The following is a 25,078-nucleotide window of genomic DNA, read 5'->3' as shown; positions in this document are numbered from 1 at the left end:
AGCCTGGTCTTCAGAGTGAGTGCCAGGATAGACTCCAAAGCTACACAGAGAAACCCTGTCTCGAAAAACCAAAAAAAAAAAAAAAAAAAAAAAAAAAGAAAGAAAAAAAAATACATTTTAAGTTTACAATTCAACCTCTTTTGTGCTTTTCCTTACTGCCATTCCTTTCTCTAACCAGAAGGAACCCTAGCCCTTTTCACATTAATCTGTAGCGTATTCTTTTATACATATTTTAAATTGATTTTAACAGCACAGGGCTTGTTCTGCACTAACTTGGGGAGAACTGTCCTCTTCGATATGAGTCTTTCCTCCATGAATCTGTGGAGTTAGAATTTATATTGTAATACCATGAATGTTCAGTGGACTTTAGAAGATTAACAACACTTTGTGGTTAAAACCAATTTACAGAGCAGTATACAGACGTGCCCTGACTAATGATGGGAGTGTGTCCAAATAAGCTGTAATTAAATTGAAAACACAGCAAGACATTCAATGCATCCGACCTGTAAAAGGCACAGTTCACTGTTGAGTGCTGGCCACTAACCCTGGTACTTTTGTTCTCCTCAGTGTTGTCAGTGCACCTAACACTATCTAGACTACATTTATGCATAGGAGGTAATTTCTAGTTTTTACTGATAGAGATGCCCTATATGCTGCTCTATTGACCAATTGCTAAAGTTTATTTAGAAATAATATATGGAATGAATATGCTATACAGCTTCACATTGTCTCCAAAATTTCCCAGAAATAGAAAACTTTTGTGCACATCTTTGTTTTGACTTGGATGTTTGGATCTTCTCTTTTAACTTAATAATAGTTTTGTCTCCTTATAAAACATTTCTGTAGAAGCCTGGAAATATGTAACTCAGAAGCCTGAGGTTTATTCCCTAGCCTTGAGACAACAGGCAGACAGACAGACACATGTAGGAAAGGAGAGAGAGAGAGACAGACAGAGATAGAGAAAGAGAGAGAGAGAAAGAGAGAGAGAGAGAATATAGGCGAATGAGTGACTGGGAATGCAAGTTAGCACAGGAGTACAGCCATTTGGCACCTGCAGAAGCTTGGGCTGGAAAAACAGTGACTTGTTCCGCCCTGACACATCCAGAAATGAGCTCTTTGTAGGAGTCCTCTTCCCATGAATCTTTGTGGAGTTATAGTTCACAGTGTAATACCATAAACATCCTCTGGTGTTAGAAAATTAACAAGGTATGTGGCTACAAATGTGCTGCAATCAAGAAACTGAATTTTAAATGTTGTTTATATTTTAATATGAATGGTTCCATGTGGACAATGACTACTCATTTTTTTTTCATGAAATAAAAAGGAAATAGAAAGTGTTTAGGCAGTGTAAAGATAATGTCTGGTAATAATATACAGAGAAAGTCATAAGGTAAAATTTCTGTATGTAGTGATATTATAGTCAGTAAAGAGATTTGGCAGATTCTGGTTTTATGTCCTGCATTAGTTTTACCTAATAGTTTATATTTGAAATATGCACTTCTATAGTAGTTGGTGTGGGGTCTGTGTATGTATTTCTAACACAATCAATAACTTGTATAGTTTGTAAGGAACTTCTTGAGTGTGACGTCTGAGTTGTGTTTTGTTTGTGAATACATTGGAAATTTCCAGAATGTATCAGAATGCAGTTTTACCTTGGCCTTTATCAGGGGTAGTGTTGATAGTAAGATGTGACAAAAGACCCATAAGTTATGTCATTATGTTCTGCAAACTCTCTGAGAAGAAAACCTAAAAGGGGAAATAGAAACAGTAAAAGTTTATGTGATTAATGGAATTTACAAACAGGGAGGGATATTTGAGGACATGTGTTAGGTGTTATTTTATAGATAAAGACACTTATTTATGGATGATGTACATGAAACACCCTTATCTGATATGTGTATATGTCATATATAACTCACGTTTTTTGTTACTCAGTGGCTGTTCATTTAATAATAAAGCTGAGACTGGAATCTGGGTCTTGTCACCCCCCCACTCTGTGACTGTTCCTGTACAGTGTACTTCTCTGCATGTGTCCTGATGCTGTCATTGTATAGAAAGCAATTATGCTCTTAATGCACAGCTGGGTATGTGGCTTATAATGCAGATGTTAATTATTTTTCTTACTTGACAAATATTACAAAAGTTTTATTTGTTTGTGACTTAAGACTGAGTTGTTAAGCAGTAATGATTATTTTATCATGATTGTGAGAGAATTGACATTTAAATATACATTGCAAACCATGTAATAGTCTTCCTTGGTATTTCTTTAAACATTTCCTAGGAGACTAGAGTACACATATGGGACTTTTTGGAAAGTGGATGTATTTTAGATACTCTAACTAGCTCTTTCTCTTTTAGCTTCCTGTCAGAAACCATATGTTGCCCTTATTGATGGGATCACAATGGGTGGGGTAAGTGGACTTTTTGTTATTTTCATTGTATGAATGAGTTGTATTAAAATAAGGTAATGATATTTCATTAAAATGAGAAAGTGAATGTAATACAATACAGCTCATTGGAACATATGTTTATTTCAGTTTCAGATCCTGGAAGATTTGGGATATAAAATATATTGGTGCTACAAGAATATTTTATGTTCTTAATTATGCCATAATATGCCATAATCTATTTTAACCTTTGTTGTTATTAAGCTCTCTTAGGCCACAGAAACTGATTGTGCTTTAAAAATCTTATTTCCATGCATGTGTGTGTGTGTGTGGGAGGTGTAGGGCAGTAAAATATGAGAATATGCAGGCATTCATGTGTCATGGTGCAGGGGTAGAGGTCAGAGGACAGCCTTGTCTGTCAGCCTTCACCTTCTCGTCTTCGAGTCAGGCCTCTTGTTACTTTTCTGCTGTGTATGTCAGGCTGCTTGGCCTGCAAGCTTCAGCGATTTCCTGGTTTTGCTCCCATCTCCTATTAGGAGCACGGCTTGTAGACATCAGCTTTGTGTAGGTTCTGGGGATTCATACACAGATTCTCATGCCTTACATTAAGTGAGCTTTCTTCCTAGCTCTGGTTGCACTGTTTTATTTACATGTGAAAAGTGTCCCCGTCTTGTGCAGTGAACTCAGGGTTGTACGCATACCAAGCAAATGTTCTACCACTGAACTTCATCCTTAGCCCTTGTATTTTGAGGTAGGACTTTTGTATATAGCCCAGGCCAGCTCTGAACTTGTCATGTGGCCTAGGATAGCCTGAAGCTCAAAATGTTCCTTCCTGCCTCTGCATCCCAGGTGCTGGCTGGGTTTACAGGTGTACACCGTTATTCCTTCTATAGCCCCCTTTCCTACTTATACATTAACCAAGTGCTTCCAGTAGTGTTGGGAGAAAAACCTAACATTAGTCCTTCAGTAGTGGGGAGGCAGGTGACTGAATTGTTTCTTCCCTACAACATTTCACATTCATGGAAATGCTGTAGTTTTTTTTTCTCCTTTGAGACAGAGTCTTGCTCTGTAGCTTAGGTCATCTTGGTTTCTCAGTCCAATTGCTTCTGCTGACATTGCAGGTTTATGCTGCCAGACCCAGTTTAGTGTTTCCTTAAAACTGTGTTCCTTTCAGCTGACAAATGTGTTACTTTGTGTCTGTGCTATTAGAAGAACACTAAGATGTGCTTTGAACAACTTGCTATGAAACTGGAGGAAACAGGAGGTAATTACAGAACAAGAGACACATGGTCTGGTGCTGACTGTAACAAATTTTAGTCTTCACAGAATGAGGGATCAGAAAGGACCTGCAGGGCAGAGAAGACCACAGAAGGATAATATATAACTCTAGAACTAACAGAGACATCTCCCTACCTGGACAGTCACCCAAAGTTCCTCTGTAACATTGGGGCATCCATCTTCAGCCTATAGGCCACAGTGTGTCTGGCAGACTTCTCCATGAAGCAGGAACCCTTCAGGACTATCCTGTTTTGCAAGTTCAGCAGTCACTTTCTTGTGGGTCCTGCATGTCCAGTTTATCAAACATTCCAGGCAAGAGAAGTTTCTTGCCCAAATGGATAATCTTGCCATATTGAAGGCAAACTCCATATTGAGTTTCTTCGATGCCCATCCTCCTTTCTGACGTAATTGATGTGCCAGAAGCAGTTGTGTCTCATTGTCATGAAAAACCCTAAACCATTTAAACGCCATGTATTCTGAGGTCTTTGAAAGGTTTGAAGAATAACTATCCATCTCAAATACATCTCTGTATATCTAGAAAACATAACTAACCTAATTGTAAGTTCTGACTATTATAGGTGACTATATAATCTGTATTTAATTATGTATTACATTTAAAAAATCTGTATAAACACAATACCTAAACAAAAGGAGACATATACATATCACAAAATTGACCTTAAAGTTGTATCAATAAATGAAAATTCATACCAATGCAAAGTATTTATTTCTATATCCTATTCCCCTTTTTTCCTTTAAAAGGAGATTGACTGTGATCATTACCATTTATAACCAATCCCATTTAAATGAAAATAAACATTTATAAACAATATTTAGGAATTTGGGCATCTTTCATTCCTAACTGCTTCCTGTTGGTCGGGAGCGATGTCCATACCATGGGAATCATGATAAAATACAGAAATCCTGGCTGTAGTGGTCTATAACTGCATCATCTTGGCTCTTTTGGATGTAGGATCAGTTGGGCCACTCCTTCAGAGGGTCTTGCTTCATCAAACCATATTAGTCTGGAAGGAATCCATAGCTTTCCATTTTCTGTGGAAACGCAAGCCAAAACTCCTTTCCCAAGTTTGCTCTCTTTGCTTGGACACATTGGGCAGAGCCTAGGCCCTGCCCAGGATGATGTGGTGCACCTTGGGGAGCACCCATGGAGGGCCTTACCCTCCTTGGGCAGCAGAGGGGGGAGGGGAAGAGCACTGGTGGGGCACTGCGGGGGGAGAGAAAGGGAGAAGGGATTGACATGTGAAGCAAGCTTGTTCCTAATTTGAACTAATAAAAAAAATATACATAGTCTTGTGAAAGAAAAGGAAACAAGATAAAGTGTTTTTTTAAAAAAAAGTAGCTAGGTTTGGTGGCACACACCTTTAATCCCAGCACTTGGGAGGCAGAGGTAGGCAGATCTCTGTGAGTTCAAGGCCAGCCTGGTCTACAGAGTGAATTCAAGGGCAGCCAAAGTTACACAGAGAAATCCTGTCTCATAAAAAGAAAACATAAAAGTAAAAGAAATAGAGTAATGAAAAAGCCACGTAAAGATGGAAAATGCACACAGAGTGTGGATACTATATGCTATATTGTTGTCTTTAAATTGTTTGATTACTGATGAAAGAGCTACAGCTGCTACAATACATTTGATTGTAGGTGCTGCTACATTAATCCAACTTACATATTTTAAAAATGCTTTCACTTCTAAATTTAAATATAAGCACAGCAACTCTTATAAGGAACAGAGATTAAGAGAGTTAGGCCATTATCATCATGGCAGAAAGCATGGTGGCATGCAGACAGACACGGGTGCTGGAGAGGTAGCTGAGAGTTCTGCATCTGGATTGGCAGGCAGTAGGAAGAGAGAGACACTGAGCCCTCAGTGACAAACTTTCTCCAACAAGGCCACACCTACTCCAACAAGGCCACCCCTGCTAATAATGCCACTCCCTATGGGCCTGTGGGGGCCATTTTCATTCAAACCACCACATTAGCTCTCCTTCAGGAGGGTGAGGGAAAGTTAGAGAATGACCTCCAAATATGACCCAGCAGAAACCTGGCATGCTGTAATTCCCAACAATAAACTCCAACATTTAAAAAACTGCATGTGTTCAGTACTTGAAAGATTTAGTAATTTGGAAAACAAGGAGCCATTCACTCTTATTCTTGTAGAATCTCTATAATGTAGAATTTTGTGTACCAGTAATTGCTTAGTTCTCACATCACTTGGGAAGGTAGTCCACCAGTAGCTTTTTGTAGTTACAAGCAGCATCAAAAACAACTGACTGGCTGGAGAGATGGCGCAGCATTAAGAGCACTTGTTGCTCTTCCAGAGGACCCAGGTTCAGTTCCCCAAACCCATATGGTGGATCATAAGCATCTATAACTCCAGCTCCAGGGGATCCAATCCCTTCTGACTTCCATAGGCACCAGGCACACATGTGGTACATATGCATGCATGCATGCAGGCCAAACACATGCATAAAATAATTTTTAAAAGGCAGTCTATATTCTACTTTTTTCTGGCAGATATCAGTATCTTATCATGTTTGGCTGTACTCTGCCAAGGCAGTAACAACTTGGAAACTTAAAAGCACAGGCTTGTAATTCCAGCACTCAAAAGACTGAGATAGGGGAATCATGAATAGGAGGCCAGACTGAACTGGGCTATATAGTGTGGTCCTGTTATTTAAAAACAAACAAACAAACAAAAATTTAACAATTATGTCAAGAACTGCCCTGTGATGTAAAAGGAACTGGGGAAAACCAGAAAACAAAAGCATCAGGCATGCCCAAAGCATACAGGAGGGAAACCCATCAGGATGCAGGCAGGCAGGCAGCAGGTTCAGATGGAAGGTTGAAAAGGGCTGACAACTTTAAGGAAGGATGATTAGGAACTCAAAATATACTGCAGTAGAAATGATATTCTGTTCTGAAGGCAATACGAATTGAGAGTGGGGGTGGGTGACTCATTGGTTAAAGGTGCTTGCTGTACAAGCCTGGGGACCTGAGTTCAAAACCCAGGTAAAACCAACAAATAGTTGCCACCTGTAATCTGAGAGAGTAAGACAACAGTTCCAGGCTAAGTAGCCTGACCTCTGCAGTGGTAAATAGCAAAGAGACTGCTTAACACAAGGTGAAAGATAGGACCAATACCCACGGTTGTCCTCTGATGTTACATGGAGGCCACAGCATGAACGTGTCTATACTGATGTATGAAAACATGCATACAAAGGCTACTGAAGTTGTGAAGGTCAAATTTGAGAAGCTGTTTCTTTGCTGCCATGTAACCATCGTTGAATTGTCTCTGAGGACTTGCGCTCTCTTGATTCTCACCATGTTTGCTGTCCACCCATATATTCTTGTAACGATACAGCATGACCATGTCCCCAATTAGTTTGACACCTTCTGACATCTCAGTCTGACTTTGGTAACTGACACTGGTGTCCGATTCCCTAACTGTGGCAAACTATCCTCATCAGTAGGTTCTATCATATAGATCACTTCCAAGCCTTGCTGTCAGAGACGCCCCACTAAGGCTGAGTTAGCAACTTGGTCCTTGGTCTCAGCTGTCATGACATAGATGTGCATCTAGTTTCTGTCATTCTGGTGCAGTAGTCCTTGAGTGACACCACCTCATTCCCAGAAGATGTGTAGCATCTCAGCAGCTCTTATAGCTGCTTCCTGTTTTGAGAGTCTTCATGAACTCCAAGCTTCATATTTTTTGAGAACTGCTTATAAAACTTTTTGTAGTTCTCTTTATCTTCTTCCAGTTCATCCAATAGTTCTAAGAATTTCTTGACCAAATTGTTTTTGAAAGCTTTCAAATTTTTGCTTTGCTGCAACATTTCATGGGAAATACTTATAGGGAAATCCTGGGAATCCTGCACAGCTCTAATGAACTTCAGTTTGTTAAGAATTTGGACAGTCCACAGGGTGGTGCTGTAGAGCTTGATCTAAGCGTGTGCGTGCTCTCTCTCTCTCTCTCTCTCTCTCTCTCTCTCTCTCTCTCTCTCTCTCTCTCTCTCTCTCCTTCCTCTTCCTCTCTGTCTCCCTCTCTCCCTCTCTCCTCTTTCTCTCTTTCACTCTTTGCTGTAGGAAGTATTTTTTCCCAGTATGAAAAATGACAATTTCACTGTCTTGTTATGTACCACAAAGAGTAACATGGCCTATTGTAGAAGAAATGGCTAAATTCCATTATGTTTTACATTTCTGAAATTCTATCATTTAATATTTTAGTATAAAATAAAGTAAAAATTAATATTACTAAAAAGTTCTTCATACAATTGACCAAATAATGTAAAAGTATTGTTTTCTTCTGGTATTCATGAAAAGAAACATTTATGAAATAAAAGTTCATACTTTTTCTGAGAACATTTAAAATCTTTGTTTTGCTATTTCAACTTCTGACATCACATTTTTCTCAAGTAGTATTAACAGGAAGGAGATTTGCTTAGGAATTAAAATTCAAGCAGATATGAAAAGAGGGAAATCCTTAAAAGTCCAGGTGGTGGTGGCACATGCCTTTAATCCCAGCACTCAGGAGGCAGAGGCAGACAGATATCTCTGTGAGTTCAAGGCCAGACTGGTCTACAAAGTGAGTTCCAGGACAGTCAGGACTGTTATACAGGGAAACACTGTCTCAAAAAAAAAAAAATATGAGTTCCATGTATGAGGTACCACCCCTATTTCCCTTTTCAACTGAACTTGACTTTCCAACCTTCTTGTATTTATGATAGGAATATTGACTCCTTCAAGCAAGTTTAAATTACTGGTGCAATATGGCATTATTCTGTATATGTTTAGGTGTCTTTAAGATTGGAGGCTCTGTGGTTGGAGAAGACCAGATGTGCTTGCTCATGAGGGCCACTCTATCATAGGGTTTATTGTTAGAAACAGCAGAAACCTGAAAAATCCCTTCTAAGAAAAGCAAGATGTCCATTGAATACCAGGATGAAGGAGAGGATGAGTCAGTTACCAGAATCTGACTAAGGAGAAGATGCCAACTTTAACCTGTAAAGCAAACTTCACTCTTGTTGCCATGTTCTGGTTAGCTGTCCATGGTTGCCTCCACTACATCTTTTAATCAAAGAGGCTAGGTGAGCCACATCGTGGAGATTTCTTACTTTACCTGGGGTAGCTCTCATTGCACACATTTTCTCTTTTCTTGTGTCTGTTCGTCTTTTGTTATAGAAATCCCAGCTTAGAACTTAGAAGGGTTACTATATGATCAAAAATAGAAAATCAAGTTTCCAAACCTATTTCAGGAAGGTTTAATTACTGAGTTTTAGGACAAAAGAATGGGCCCCAGTGTGTGTATGTGTGTGTGTGTGTGTGTGAGAGAGAGAGAGAGAGAGAGAGAGAGAGAGAGAGAGAGAGAGAGAGAGAGAGAGAGAAAGAAAGAGAGAGAGAGAGAGAGAGAGGGCGGGGGGAGAGGGAGATGGGCAGGAAAGGGAGATTTAGTCATGTGACCCATCAGGAACATCAAAGATGGTCAGTGACCCCAGAACAGTCTCCAGGGGCTGACAGGAATGTTGACACTAGCCAGGAGAGGGCATGAAAGGCAGAAGCTGGAGGTTGTATGGTTGGGTTTTGCACAGCTGACAGAGCAGGTATCTTGGTGGGGCCAGAAGTCTGGTTGATTATGAACTCAGTTCTGATTCTCCAGGGTGTTCTGGGTAAGTTACTATGACTGTCATTCCCTGAGGGGTGCTCTGGATCCCACAAGATCAGTGGTTTTGTTCTTGGGTCCAGTCTTTGTTTCCAACATGGTGTAACTGCTGCCACTTGGAGTTTACCACATTGTAGGATATTTGATCTGCCAGGCCCGGTGCTGCATTTGTCAGAGTTCTGGTCCCTGTATCATTCTGTCCTGTCTTTGGAATCTAGGCAACTAGGAGAGACTAACTCAGGAGGAAGAAGTGCTGGGTGGTGGTGGCACACGCCTGTAATTCTAGCACTGGGGTGGCAGATGCAGTTGTTTTCTGTGAATAGGTTTGAGACCAGCCTGGTCTGTAGAGCGAGTTCTAGGATAACCAGTGGAACATAGAGAAACCCTTTCTTGGAGGAAAAAAGTAGAATAGAGCTGGAGTGTGCAGAATGTTTTTGCTAGGCCAGTGACAGAGTTGTCCGTGTGTTCTGATTAACCGAGCAGTGGGAACTGCAGTAGAAACACTGAGCGTGAGCAGTGAGTGTCTCTGTGACCTTAGGACATTGTGTTAGGATAGGACCCAGGATGGGGACTCTTGATTCTGCTCAGTTAGGGGTAAGCTATTGAGGTCACCTGAGACTTGTCCTGTGATATGAAGAGAACAAACAGTCTGAAATTACATTAATAGGTTATAAAGGTCTGCTAGCTGTAATAGCAAGCCTTTTTCAGTTCAAAAAGGTATTCTCTTTTTGCTACTGTTACTGACAATTGAGAAGTGACATGTTAAGAATCCCTTTTTTATTATAATAAAAAACTAAGTTTTTCTTAACATCATTTAGTAGAAACTGAGGGCTTAATGGAACCTGGAAAACAAAAAGTGAAATGATTTTATTAACTAAATTGAAGATTTTTTTGAGAAACTTTTGAATTCTGCCCCTTATTTGCTACAATTCTTCCCACTCTGAATTTTTAAGTCACCAGTTTTTTTAAAATCATTTTAAAACTTTAAGAAAAGAATCAAGTCCCCTTTAAGACTAAAATCTTAGTCTTGTGTGCACTAGCTCACTGTGGTGTTCTCTGCCATGTGATGACCCAGCAAGAAGGACCAGATGAGGCTCCTCAGTCTTGGAAATGCCACTCTGTGAGCAATGATGTCTTTTTTTTATGCATTGAAAATTATATATTTATATATAATTCTATATGGAAGTGTGTGTGTGTGTGTGTGTGTGTGTGTGTGTGTGTGTGTGTGTGTGTGTACTGGAATAGTAGCAGCAGGAACAGGAAAACTTGGATTTCTAATTTTGCACTAATTTTTATTCATGCTCACTACTGGATTGTTTATCCCCGTGTGGATGAATAACTTCTTTTCCTTGATAAAGTCCCCCACTTGGGGACTCTGTCTATTTTAAGATTCTCTGTCTTAGAGTTAGGGTTGTCCTTAGTTGCATAAGTTCTCTTAGAAAGTTTTCAGGTCATTAACTTTCTGTCCTCACCCCTGCCCCCATGCATTTGTGCTGATCAAACCCAGAATCTCATGTGTGCTGTTGGAGTAGTCTTCTAAACTGTGCCCTCAGCCTCATTATTCATAAGTAAGCATGAGTTAATTTTTAGGATGTAGTGCAAATTCTTTCACACACATTACATATATCCATGTTAATTTTCAGGATGTAATGCATATTCTTACACACACACACACACACACACACACACACACACACACACACACACACACACACACACACACACATCTCACCATAGGTAGTCTGCTCATGCTTGCCTGTCTGTCTTGTTAGAGCCCTTTGTCTTTGCCTTTCTCTAACATACCCCAAGGATATCTAAGTCCAAAGTTTAAGTTTCTATTTCCTTACCAAGAACTTGGCTTTCCCTTTTCCCACCTCCCCCACTTTAGTTTAAGGCAGTGGGAGATAGAGTTTTGGCTTTGAGTATGAGCATTTCTGGAAGCTGTCAGACACTTGCAGAGTCTCAGCTCCATGAGTTACTTTCTTTTTCCTTTGGCTGGCTCCTATGGTTGCACTGGTTAGATTTTTGGCTCATTCTGTTTGTAATTTTGTGAAAGCACACTGGATTCAAGGCCAAGTGGGAGCCACCTGTCCTCCTAGGCTATGCTTTCCTTGCTATATTCCCACCCCACCATGTTGGCTTTATGACTTGTGATCTAAATAGTTCTTTTGTTTTAGAATCATAGAACTTTTGCAGACCAAACTGGGGGAGGTAGTTCCCTTTGTCTACAAAATAAACTTCTTCTAAAGTTATGTGATCATAGGAGCTTTGAAACTAATGAGACCCCCAATATGGCCTTAGCCATATTCAAGATTGCTCTCAACTATTTCCCAAGCAGCAAAATATATTGATGTCTATTAGTGCTAGAGACTGGTTAGATACTGAGGATAAAATCATGGACAAGGCAGACACGGTTTTTTCCATACAGAGTTTTCTGTTGAATCAGGCGAGTGCAGGGGTACTGAGAGTACCACCTCTACAGTACTCATGGGCAGGTAGTGTAATGATGGGATACAGTGGGGATGCATATGGAGGAAGTCATTTTTGAACCGAGATTCAAAGATGGATAGATTTGCCTGAAAAGACCTAGTTGGGAGAGAAGAATGCAATGTTTGGTGCAACTGTATTGATCTTTGCTGCAATGTTGAAGGACAGTGTGTGAGTAAAAAGAAAGTAATATATATGAAAAGGGTGAGAGAGGGAGAATACCAGAGGAAACTTCAGTGGGCCTACATTTGGAATGTGAAGCAGGTAGGGGTTAAATTCTGAAGCCAGAGAGGTAAGAAGCCAGATCATCCTCTTGCATGAAGATGTGCTGAATAATTTATCCTGGTGTCAATCTGGAGAGCCACTTAAGTGCTCTGCAGGGGCTTGACTGGAACATATTTACATTTTAGAGAGAGCTCTCAGGAGAAGAACAGATTGGAGGGGAGTGGGGTTGAAGGCAAAGAGATTACTTAGGAAGCTATTTTAGGGATCCAGGTGAAATGATATGAGGGAAGGTACAGGTAATTAATAGAGAGCAGACAATGGGGTAGATTTAAGAGAATAGTTTAGGAGGAGATGTGATGAAATTTGACATGAGATGTATGTGAAAGGGAATGGGGCAAGGATGGCATCTAGGTTTCTAGTCAGGGCCATGGTGGGATGATAGCACTGTCTGCTCAGGTGGGAGGAAGAGTGGGTGTGGAGTGGCAGGGAGGGTAAAGGGAACCCATTTGAATCTGGAGTTTCATTGAGAGATGCCTGCGAACTATCCACTGGGGGCTACTTAGCCTGAACTAAAGTGTCTTATTGAATATCCAGGTCTGAAATTTGGGTTGCTGCATAGACAGGTAGTGTAATTTTGACAGGTATAGTGTATGCTTGTGTAGTGTGAATTAGCTCACAAGTGGCTGGTAAATGGAGAGATGGTATTAGGAGAATGCAGAAACCCACTTGGCTTCTATGCAGGCTTTTGCTCTTGCTGATTTTGCCATACAAAGGGAAGGTAGAGCATTGAGACTGTCAGCTAACAGGAATTGTTGTTTTGTTTGTACTATCAACAGGAATTGCTTTGTCTGTTTTTAAGAAAATTGAAAGCAAATGGTTTTTTTCTAGGGGCATCTTCCCCTGCTGGCCAGTCCCCAGTCCCCACAGCTGGGGTGTTTCATGGTGCCTCCCTGGCTTATAATGAGAACTCCCACTGTTCTATCTTTGCATCTTGGCTCATAGCCAGACCCTCTGATATCTTGGCTCCATGGGTTATGCTTCTGCCCAGATTAAAGCAGTGCCCTTTGTGCTTTACTTCTGTGCACATTAATGACCTGCAGTGACCATGTTTGTGTGGGGCAACCTGACTGGGGGCTCTAAACTGTGACCACAGGATCGTTTATAGTTTTCATTGGCACTAAGATTTCAACATTGCTTAGGTTCTGAGCAGATTGCTCCAACCCTTTTTCCTGTACACTCTATACAGTTTAATAAAGTATGAGGGCCTTTTGAAAAACTTGGTTTATTTTAGGGATTCATTGTTTTACAGTTGAGAAACCTTGTATTGAAAACTGTAAATAGAAAGGATTTCGTATAGAAATGTACAGTGTGGTGAAGACAAAGATAAGTCCAGGATGGTGTGCTTAAGCCCACCAGTGTCATTAACCAGAGGCAGAACAAGAAACCTACAGAAGACACTGGGGAAAGAGTGGGTGGTGACTGGAAGACAGAAATAAGCCAGGAGAGTGGACTTGTCTTGAAACATTCTTGTTGGCTTTTGTGCTCCAGACATCTTTGACAGTTCTTTACATTGCCATGAGGAATGTTTTCCAGGCACCTCCTATACACTTTGTTCCCAGACTTCAAATCCCCTTGCTCTCTAAGGCAGTGCTGGCTACTTTGATTAGAGAATGGTGGTGAGTGGTTACATATACTGGGTACGTTGCTAATTGTTTCTGGGACTTTCAGTAAAACTATGAATATATTTTGTTTAAGATAAAATAGGCCATCAGTTCAATGTTTCCTATCAAAATTGAGGCTTTTTAAAATAAATTTTTATTTAAGTTAAAACAATCTTATTTTACATACTAATCCCAGTTCCCTCTCCCTTGTGTCTTCCCATGCCCCCCACCAAACTCCCATCCCACCCCCCATCTACTCCCCAGGGAGAGTGGGGCCTCCTACGAGGGATCATCAAAGTCTGTCGCATCATTTGGGGCAGGGCCTAGTCCCTCCCCAGTGTATCTAGGATGAGAGAGTTTCCCTCCATAGGGAATGGGCTCCCACAGCCCATTCGTGTACTAGGTATAAATAGTGGCTCCACTGCCAGAGGCCCCATAGGCTGCTCAAGCCTCCCAACTGACACCCACATTCAGGTGGCTTGGTTCAGTCCTATGCTGGTTCCCCAGCTGTCAGACTGGGGTCCTTGAGCTCAAGTCAACTGTTTCTGTGGGTTTCCAAGCATGGTCTTGATCTCTTTGCTCATCACTCCTCTCTCTCTACAACTGGATTCCAGGAGTTTGGCTCAGTGCTTATACTTATTTAATGCTTGAAATCTTTTTTATCTTGGAAGTCTGATTAAAAATGATATGAACAAGCCACCCCTGCCAGGAAAGCAGGTAGGCTAACTGCAGATCTTCACCTCTCCCTCACCTCCTCCAAATCTACCACCCCCAAGTCTTATCTTCACCTCTGTAACCAATCACCTGCTGCAGCACCTCCCCCTCCAAGAGGATCACACAGATCCTCTTCTGCAAGCTCACTGCTTAGTCCCACCCTCCAATTGCAGCAGGCACTCCCTGGGAAGCCACAGACCTCTCTGACCAGGAAAGCAAGTAGGCTAATTGTAAATCTTCACTTTTCCCTCCACTCTTTCAAGTCTAGTCTCCCAGTCTCATCCCCAGCTCTGTAGCCAACCTTCTGTGATCTCTCCTTACTCTCTGCCCTCATTCCCAGGGTATTAACTTAGCTAATCCTGGTGGAACACTCTGCCTTCCCCCCACTTGTGAAGTCGCTCCATAAGTCTCAGGTCCCAGTACCCATAAACACATTTTACCTGGAATCCCCAGTACCTACACCTATCAGGACCCCAGATGATTTTCCTAAGGGCAGCATACAACTTCCACAGTCTCCTAAGAACCAGAGAAGAAACAGAAACCCAGGAGCAACACCCCCCCCACACACACACACAACAAAGACAAGACCAGATATTAGCACTTAAAGTTACACTCTTTGCAAACACAGATGCTTCTCTGACAGCGTTAAACCACAGTCAATAACAGTAAAGAAAGTATGTCTCCCCTAGAGTCAAACAGTGCTACCACAGCAGGCACTGAGTGCTTGAATATAGCTGAAACTCTAGTAAAAGACCTTAAAACAGCCTTTATGCATATAAGAGAGGTCCTTAAAGAGGAAATGAATAAATCCCTTAAAGATATCTGTGGGAACACAAGCAAATAATGAAAGGAAATGAATAAAACTGTTTAAGACTTGAAAGTGGAAATAGAATCAATAAAGAAAACCCAAACTGTGGGAAATATAGAAATAAAAAAATTATCAACTTGACAGGATCTAGAGAAGCAAGCTTTACCACCAGAATATAAGAGATGGAAGAGAGAATGTGAGGCATTAAAGGAATGGATACTTCTGTCAAAGAAAAAAAATTTTTTTTCATTGAAAAAATTCCTGGCCCAAAACATCCAGGATATCTGGGACACTATGAAAAGACCAGACCTAAGAATAATAGGAATAGAAGAAGGAGAAGAAATACAGATCAAAGGCACAGAAAATATTTTCAACTAAATCACACAAGTAAATTTAACTAACCTAAAGGAGATGCCTATCAAAGTACAAGAAGCATACAGAACATCAAATAGACTGGACCAGAAAAGAAAGTCCCCTCAGCACATAATAATCAAAACACTAAACATACAGAAAAAAGAAAGAATATTAAAATCTATGAGGGATAAAAACCAAGTAACATATAAAGGTAGACCTATTTGAATTACACCTGACATCTCAATGGAGACTCTAAAAGGCAGAAGTGCCTGGAAAAATGTGCAGTAGACTATAAGAGACCATGGATATCAGCCCACACTAATACACTCAGCAAACTTTCAATTACCATAGGTGGAGAAAATAAGGTATTCCATGATAAAAATTCAATTTAAGCAGTATCTGTCTGCAAACCCAACCCTACAGAAGGTTCTAGAAAGTAAACTCCAACCTAAAGAGGTTATCTACAACCAAGAAAACACAGAGAATAATCACAGACCAGCAAAGTCAAAAGAAGGGAATCTCTCTCACAAATACCCCAATAACAACAATAACATAATAATAACAAGAATCAATAATCATTGTCATTGATAGCTCTCAACATCGATGCTCTTATAAAGACTAACAGAATGGATTCAAAAACAGGATCCATTCTTCGGCTTGATTGAAGAAACACATCTCAACATCCAGGATAGACAAAGAAATACTACTACAGCTTAAATCACATATTTACCCTCACACAATAGTAGTGGAAAACTTCAGTATCCTACTCTTGCCAATAGGTCATCCAGACAACAACTAAACAAATGTTGAAGCTAACTGAAGTTATCAACCAAATGGATGTAACAGATACATATTTACACATTTCACCAGGACACAAAAGACTATACCTTCTTAGCATCTCATTGAACTTTCTTTACAATTGATCACATATTCAGAAACACAGCAAGTATCAACAGATGTAAGAAAATCACAACAATCTGCATTCTATCTGACCACCATAGATTAAAGCTGGAAGGTCAACAACAGAAATAACAGAAAGCTTACAAACTCATGAAACTGAACAGCTCTCAATGAAAAATGGGTCAAGACAGAAATTAGGAAATAAAGACTTTCTAGAATTGAACAAAAATGAATACACAACATACCCAAACGTATGGGACATAACCAAGGCTGTTCGTAGAGAGGAGCTCATAGCACTATATGTCTACATAAAAAAAAATTGAGAGATATTATACTAGCAACTTAACAGCACACTTGAAAGCTCTATAGCAAAAAGAGGAAAAGGTGTAGACAGCAAGAAATAAACTCAGGACTGAAATCATTAATGTAGAAACAAACAAACATAATACAGTACAAAGAATCAATGAAAAAAAGAGTTTGTTTTTAGAAGAAATCAATAAATTGACTAATCTGTATCCAAATTATCTAAAAGCTGGGAGGGAATATTCAAATTAACAAAATTAAAAATGGAAAAGGGGACATAATGAGATAGCAAGGAAACCCAGGGAATCATAAGGACATACTTTTAAAACCTTTACACCACTAAAATGGAAAAATCAAAAGAAATTGATAATTTTCTTTATACATACCACTTACAAAAGTTAAACCAAGATCAGGCAAGTAATTTAAAAGATTCATAGCTCCTAATGAAATAGAAGCAGTCATTAAAAGTCTTGCAAACAAAAAAGCTCAGGACTAGATGGTTTTAGTACAGAATTCTACCATGTGTTCAAAGAAGAGTTAATGCCAATATTCCTCAAATTATTTCACATAATAGAAACAGAAGGGACATTGCCCAACAAAGAAAGAATTATTTACAGACCAATTTCCATTATGAACATAGGTGCAAAAATATCAGCAAAATACTTGAAATACTTGCAAACAAATCCAAGAGCATGTCTAAAAGGTCATCCACTGTGACCAAGTAGGCTTCATCCCAGAGGTGCAGAGATGATTCAACATACATAAATTGATAGATGTAATCCACTTTGGTGGTTTGAGGAGGAATGCTCACATAGACTCGTGTATTTGAAAGCTTGATCATTAGGGAATGGCACTACTTGACAGGGATTAGGAGGTATGGCCTTGTTGGAAGAAGTATCACTGGAGGTGAGCATTGAGGTTTCAAGGGTCAAGCCAAGCCCAATTGCCCTCTCTTTTACTACTGCTTGTAAATCCAGATGTAGAATTTTCAGCTTCTCTCCAGCACCATGTCTGCCTGCATACCACCATAAACCTCTGAATCTGTAAGCCAGCCCCAATTAAATGCTTTTATTTATAAAAGTCCAGTGGTCATGGTGTCTCTTTACAGGAATAGAACTTTGACTAAGACAAGTTGGTACTAGGGACTGGGTATTACTGTTCTGGGACTCATGCTTTTGTTTGGAGGAATATGGAACACTTTGGGAATTTGGACTAGAAGGGAATTGGACACTTTAAGTGGGACTTAATGGGCCATCCTAGTAGGAACATGAAAGACAGTGGTGCTAAGTGAAATTTCAAGTTTTAGAGGGGAAAAATATAAGTATGTGGCCTACAGATGGTTCTTGTGTTTTTTTTTGTTGTTGTTGTTTTTTTGTTTTTTTTATTCTTTTTATTAGTTCAAGTTAGGGCACAAGCTTGTTTCACATGTAAGTCCCTTCTCCCTCTCCCTCTCCCTCTCCCTCTCCCTCCCCTCACCCCTATCCCTCCTCCCCCACTCCCAACCTACCCCCCACTCCATCCACCCTCCACTCCCCAGGCAGGGTAGGGCCCTCAACGGGGGCTCTGCAAAGAGAGTTCCAGGACAACCAGGGCGACATAGAAACCCTGTCTCAAAAAACAAAAACAAGAAGGGCGAAAGGAAGGAAGAAAAGAAAGGGAGGGAGGGAGGGAGGAAGGAAGGAAGGAAGGAAGGAAGGAAGGAAGGAAGGAAGGAAGGAAGGAGGCAAGCAGGCAGGCAGGCCTTTGGCAAAATACAGCACCCCTTCATGACATGCCTTATTTGACAGTAAATGTAATCTCATGAAGTTGAGACACTTCTGAGAAGCAAAGGACATTATCATTCGAACAAAGTAGGTACCTACAGAATGGGAACTTTTTTTTTTTGCAAAGTAGATATCAGATAGAGGCTAATGTCCAAAATATGTAAAGAACTTTGGAAGCTAGATTCATCAATAAGACAAAAAATTTAAAAATCGTGTACAGATCTAAACAGAATTCCCAGTAAAGGAATCTCAACTGTCTGAAAAATACCTAAAGAAATATTCAACTTCTTAGCCACCAGGGAAATGCAAATCAAACTACTTTGAGATCCCATCTTATATCTGTCAGAATGGCTAAGACCAATACCTTAAGTGACAGACAGCTCAAGCTGGCAAAGGTGTAGAGCAAGAGGAACACTCTTCCATTGCTGGTGGGAGTGCAAACTTGTACAGCCACTATGGAAATCAGTATGATGGTTCCTCACAAAATTGGGAGTCAATGTACCTCAAGACCCAGCTATATGTCATGCTTGGGCATATACCCAAAGGATATTTTATACTACTCAGAGACACTTGCTCAATCATGTTCATTGCTGCTATATTCATAATAGCCAGAAATTGGAAGCAATCTGGATGTCTCTCAACAGAAGAATATATGATGAAACTGTGGTACATTTCAACAATTGAGTATTATTCAGCTATTTTAAAAAAGACAACATGAAATGGTAGGCAACTGGATGGAAGTAGAAAAAATTATTCTGAGTGAAGTGTCTCAGACTTGAAGATGAATATGGTATGTATTCACTTATATATGAGTATTAGCTGTGAAGTCAATAGTAACCAAACTATAATCCATAGAATGAGAGAGGGTAAGTATACAGTAAGGGACTAGAGGGATCAGATAGATCTTTTTAGGAAAGGGAAATAGAATAGATAGTTATGAATGGGTTTGGGGGTTTGATTAGGAGGATAAAGTGGGAAGGGGGAGTGGAGAGGAGGTTGTGGGAAGGAATACAGGGAGAAACAGCTAAAATTAAGGAGCATTTGCGGGGTAGTATGGAAACCTAACACAGTAGAAACTTCCTAAAATATATATGTGTATGAAGGTGATCTAGATGAAATTGCCAGAGTCCCAACTGAACATCTCTTGTCATAAAGTGAAGCTTCCAGTACTGGAATTGGGTTATATCTAATTGAGTTGTATGCCAAAGGAAATCTCCAAACAACCCAGGCTGTTGCCAATGCTATAGGTTACTCTCCACAGACTGACAGCAAGACCCAATTGTTGAAGACAATACCCACACAGAGCCTTCACCCCTACATTGCAGTGTCTTTAGTAAAGGGATGAACTCTGCATGTTCTCAAAATGGAAATGTAAACACCAAGCCAGCCTCAAATCCTTTTATCTACAATGGTGTACTGCCTGCAAGATATGCTAGGGCAGTGTTGACACAAAGCTTGGGATTTTCTTTAAGCTCCGACATGAAATCCGTACCCAACACTGCTTGGATGACCCTGAACCTGAGACTTGATAACCCAGGGACCTAGGGTAAAACCAAACACTTCTGCTCTATTGTAGAGATAAAATGTCTCCTAATGACATTCTTCTATACTCATAGATCAGCGCTTTGTTCAGCCACCATCAGAGAAGTTTCCTCTTGTAGCAGATCAGAACAAATACAGAGAGTGAGAGACCTCAGAATAGTCAGCCGTAAATTCAATGTCTCCATCAAATCCCTCCCCTCCAAGCTCAGGGGACTCTGTGCAAGAGGAGGCAGAAAGGGTGTTAGATCCAGAGGGAATGGAGGACACCAAGAGAATAAGTCCTTCTAAATCAACATGAGCAAAGTTCATCTGAACTCAGAAACTGAAGCAACATGCACAGGGCCTGCAGGGGTCTCAGCAGGTCCTCTGTGGATATATTATGACTTCCAGTTTAGTGTTTTTATGAGATTCCTGAGTGTGTGAATGAGTAGGTTTCTGATCTCTGCCTTCTCTTGGACTCTTTTCCTTCTGTTGCTTTGTCCAACTTCATTATGATAGTTTTTGTTTTATTATATTTAATTTTGCTATTTTAAGGAAATGAATGGAATGAATGGGTGCAAATCTAGTTACTAGGGTAAAGGTTAACAACTGGACTGTCAGTTATACCTGCTAGGAGAGGGAAAAAAAATCAGTTTTCTCTAATAGAGAACACCGGGTGTATCAAACAAACACTGCAGAAAAAAATAAAATAACAAAAATAATTAAAAATAAAAATTAATTGACATTTATAAAAAATTATTTTTAAGTGTGTGTGTGTGTGTGTGTGTGTGTGTGTGTGTGCACACACGCACGCATGTGCTTGTAGAGGCCAGAAAACATCAGATCCCTTGGAGATGGAATTACAGAGCTACCTAACCCTGATTTGACACTGTGGCAAACCCTCTTTGTCCTTTTACTTTCAGAGCAATGACACGAGTCAGTATTATTACTAAAACTGAAATCATTTGAAATAGTGGCTGTATTTGCCCTATCTTAAGTTATATTGACAGTTTTTACATATATTTCCAAAATATTTAATCTGGTTTTCACAAAAGACCTTATTTTTATAATCATATCCATTGATATATATTTGATATGTATAATATTCCAGTAACAACTGTCATAAACAGATTAAAAATAAATGACTAACATTTGGTGGTAGGTCAGAGAAGTGTGCAGAGTCTGGCTTCTGCATGCTGTGGATGCTGAGTAACCCATATCAGTGAGTCAGTGGAGATCCTTGGTAAACCACAGACCAGGCCTTCTATCCTGACAACCCTTAAACCATTAAATACAAGCTGTCTAAATACCTTCGTCTGGTGACACATACGCAGGAGCTATGGTTTGTGTTTCTAAAATTTATGTTACACATTTCATATCCAAATCCATATGTGTTAGTTCTTTGGGGATTTGGTCCTTTGGGAAAATAATTAGTTTTAGATAAGATCATGAGGATGAGATCCCCATGGTGACATCAGTGGCTCTCTAAGAAGGACTGAGCTAGTGTGCTTGTGGTCTTTCCTTGTAGGAGGATTGAGCTAGTTGGTGTGCTTGCAGGCTTGCCATGTAGGACTGAGCTAGTGTGCTTGCTCACCAGATGTTAACAGGTATCACACCACATCTCTGGACTTCCCTGCATCCAGAATCAGAGCCAAGGACACTTCTGTTCTTTGTAAGTTACTTGGCCTCAAGCATGTTGTTATAGCAACAGGAAATAACCCAAGACAGGGCCAATAAGAAAATTGAGTAAACAAAGATTTTTACCTCTCATCTGATGGCCTGAGTTCAATCCACAGAGCCCACACATAGGGGTTGGAAGGAACCAACTGCCACAAGTTGTCCCTTGACCTTCACGTGTGTTAGGTGGATGTTAGAGTAATAGTTGTGTGGATAGAGGGACTGGAAACTGACAGTACTGAAAGAAGAATTTATGACCATTTTCACTACATTTTAATCATATGAAAATACCCATTTTGAGATTTGCTGAAACTATAAGCCTACTAACTGCTGTTATAGTTTTAGTATCTCCATATTTATGTTGTGTTGAAACAATAAAGATGTCTGATTAGAGTGAAAATTGAGAAAAATACATCAGAAGATTAAGAAACTAGATAAGGACCAGGCCACATAGGTTCAGATCTGCCATGGTGGAGAGTTTTGAGACTATCATAGGGTGGGAAATCCCTGGAAAATTTAGGGGAAGAGAATGACATACTGTTTTATATCTTGATAAGCCGCTTTTGCTGTGTAAAGAATGAACTGTGGCAGGAACAGAGGCCAGAGACAGGAGCCCACACAAATATGATGGAATATTCAAGTAGGCTCATGGCAGAATGAAAGGGGCCAATGTTAGATACATTTAGGAATTAGAGCTGTAAAGATGGATTTCTGGGTCAGAAAGTATGTAGCACTAGGTGTTTGCCTGAGTAGATGGTGAGTGCAATACTGCTTATTGCTATGGGTATAATGGAGAGAAGGTGTAGTACAATGGATACTGAACCCAGGGCCCCTACTACTGACCTGCTCCCCAGTTTAAGAGCTGTGTGAAGGCTCAGCTACTTACTAGGCATCCAAAAAAAAAAAAAAAAAAAAAAGATGTTCAAATGGTGGTGGAGTCCAGAGAGATTATGAATGGGAAAATAACAAGTCATTGATGTTACAGAGCTCTGGATGCCATGAGGCTGTAGATTGACTAGGGGATGAGTGTGGATAAGTGGAATAGAGGGATGGTCTTAGATCAACACTTTAATGTAAACAACCAGGAGAGGGGGAGAAAGTTCAGAAGATAGAGGTATCCCAAGGCCACTCCCACAGAGCTGACCTCTCAGATGAAGAGGTCAGCAACTACTTTGGCAGGGTGCAGGGTAGATACAGGGGGTTAAAAATTGATTGGTTAATGCAGTAAAAAAGGAAAGCTTTGCCGGGCAGTGGTGGCACATGCCTTTAATCTCAGCACTTGGGAGGCAAAGGCAGATAGATCTCTGTGAGTTCGAGTCCAGCCTGGTCTACAGAGCGAGTTCCAGGACAGGCTCCACAGCTACCTTTCTTGTATAGCAGAGAAGCACCCCCCAAATTAATGGTTAAATAAAATGTAAGCTTTATAATTTTTTTGTTTATGAGACAGAGTCTGGCAAGCCTCCAGCTCTGTGGAGCTGTGGATGACCTTGCGTTTCTGAGCCTCCCGCCTTTGCCTCCCAAGTGCTAACATTACAAGTTTCTCCCATAGACACCTCCCTGCTCTCCTTCAAATGGTCTTTTCTTATTGCATGCCTGCACATGCATGCGCGTGTGTGTGCATACACACACACACACACACACACACACACACACACACACACCCCTAAATATAATCTGTCCACTCTGTATGTTATTTTTATGCATGTTTTCAAGGCTGACCATTTAGTATTGGATAACCAGTTGGTGTGCTCTTCTCTGTGGAAGACTATTTCTCCCACTCTTAGTGTTCCTTAGTTGACTGTAGTTATTTGTGTAGGGTTAAGATCTCATGGGCTTTTCCATATCCACTTTGGCATGTCCATTGGTGTTGTCCTTGTTTGGACAGTCATGTGGGTTAGGCTTTATGGGTGTAGCTTCTGATGTTACTAGGAGACAATCTCACCGAAAACTCCCTGGTCCTCTGACTCCTACCTACTTTTTATCCCTTCCATCATCTGCTTCTTTCCAAGTGTTTGCTTTGTTCTCTGGGATGTACTGACTGCGACCTTCTCAGGTTCTGCTCCCTACCCCTAACTTCAGCCTTTACTTAGCTGCCATGTGATCTTCAACTCAAATTTCAGATGACCTTTAAACTTCCTTGCCTGCCATCACTCCACAGCTGACTACTGTGTTTTAGTTTAAATACCTCAATACTAACTTTGTCTAATCCATCACTCCCTTTCCTCCTCAGATCAGTCTCAGTTGGTTGTTCCTGGGTCCACTATTCAGCCACTGCTGGCAGGGGAGGAAATTCCCTGGGTAAAGCAGATGCAGTATAGAAGGCAGAAGCCTTTTCTTTTAGCTCTTCATATTAAAATTACATGTTTACTTGAGTGTGTGTGTGTGTGTGTGTGTGTGTGTGTGTGTGTGTGTGTGTGTGTGTGTGTGTTGCGTATGCATACTTACACACACTTCACTGTATGACATGAAAGTGGAAGGGGGATTATTTAGGGAGAAGAAAAGGGACCGACAAATAGGGTGGTGGATAGAGGTTGTCTTGTTTGGGGTTTCTGTTGCTATGATGAAACACCATGACCAAAAAGCAAGTTGGGGAGGAAAGGGTATATTTGGCTTATACTCCACATTGCTGTTCATCATTGAAGGAAGTCAGGGCAGGAACCTTAACAGGACAGGAACCTGGAGTTAGGAGCTAATAAGAGGCCATGGAGGGGTGCTGCTTACTGGCTTGCTCCCATGGCTTCCTCCATCTGCTTTCTTATGGAACCCAGGGCTGCCAACCTAGGGATGGAACCACATGCATTGGGGCTGGGCCTTCCCCATCAATCACTAATTAAGAAAATGTCTTATAGTTGGATCTTATGGAGGCATTTTCTCATTGAGGTTCTGCCCTTTCAGATAACTCTAGTTTGTGTGTCAGGTTTTAAGACTAGCCAGTACAGAGGTAGAATGAAGTAAATATGATTAAAATAATGATCTTTGTATGAAATGTCATAACGAAACCCATTATTTAGTAATGTAAACTAATTTTTAAAAATTACACTGTCAGTTGAAGACGTAAAAGGTTACACCTTTAGAGGAATGGCCTGAAGCTGTGGCTGGTGGATGAGTACAGGAAGAATAGAAGAAGCTAAAGGCCACTGGGTAGGCTTGGCTGGAGTACCTAGCTCTTTGCAGACCATGGAATGGAGTTTTAAAAATATATACTCCTATATGTCATATATGTGTTTATATATTTCATATATGTGATACATGGGGAAACTTGAAGGTTTTGACAATCACTGTGTCTTTAGGAAGAAAATGATAGGACTTAGATTGATAATTGTAGTCAG

At 40.4% G+C, this 25,078-nt stretch overlaps 1 protein-coding gene across 7 annotated transcripts in view; it reads left to right on the top strand.

The window, feature by feature from the left end:
• Nucleotides 1-25,078, top strand: part of Hibch (3-hydroxyisobutyryl-CoA hydrolase) — a 109,970-nt gene that overhangs the window by 23,836 nt on the left and 61,056 nt on the right. For all 7 annotated transcript variants that reach the window (XM_035440940.1, XM_035440942.1, XM_027396840.2 and 4 more), the window contains one exon: nucleotides 2,359-2,411. In XM_035440940.1, coding sequence (XP_035296831.1) covers nucleotides 2,359-2,411 — 53 coding nt within the window. The remainder of the gene's footprint in view (nucleotides 1-2,358; nucleotides 2,412-25,078) is intronic.

This window comes from Cricetulus griseus, chromosome 2, assembly GCF_003668045.3.
Source record: "Cricetulus griseus strain 17A/GY chromosome 2, alternate assembly CriGri-PICRH-1.0, whole genome shotgun sequence".
Taxonomy (NCBI): domain Eukaryota; kingdom Metazoa; phylum Chordata; class Mammalia; order Rodentia; family Cricetidae; genus Cricetulus; species Cricetulus griseus.
Note: the sequence above shows the minus strand (reverse complement) of the source record. Positions and strands in the feature narration are given on the sequence as shown.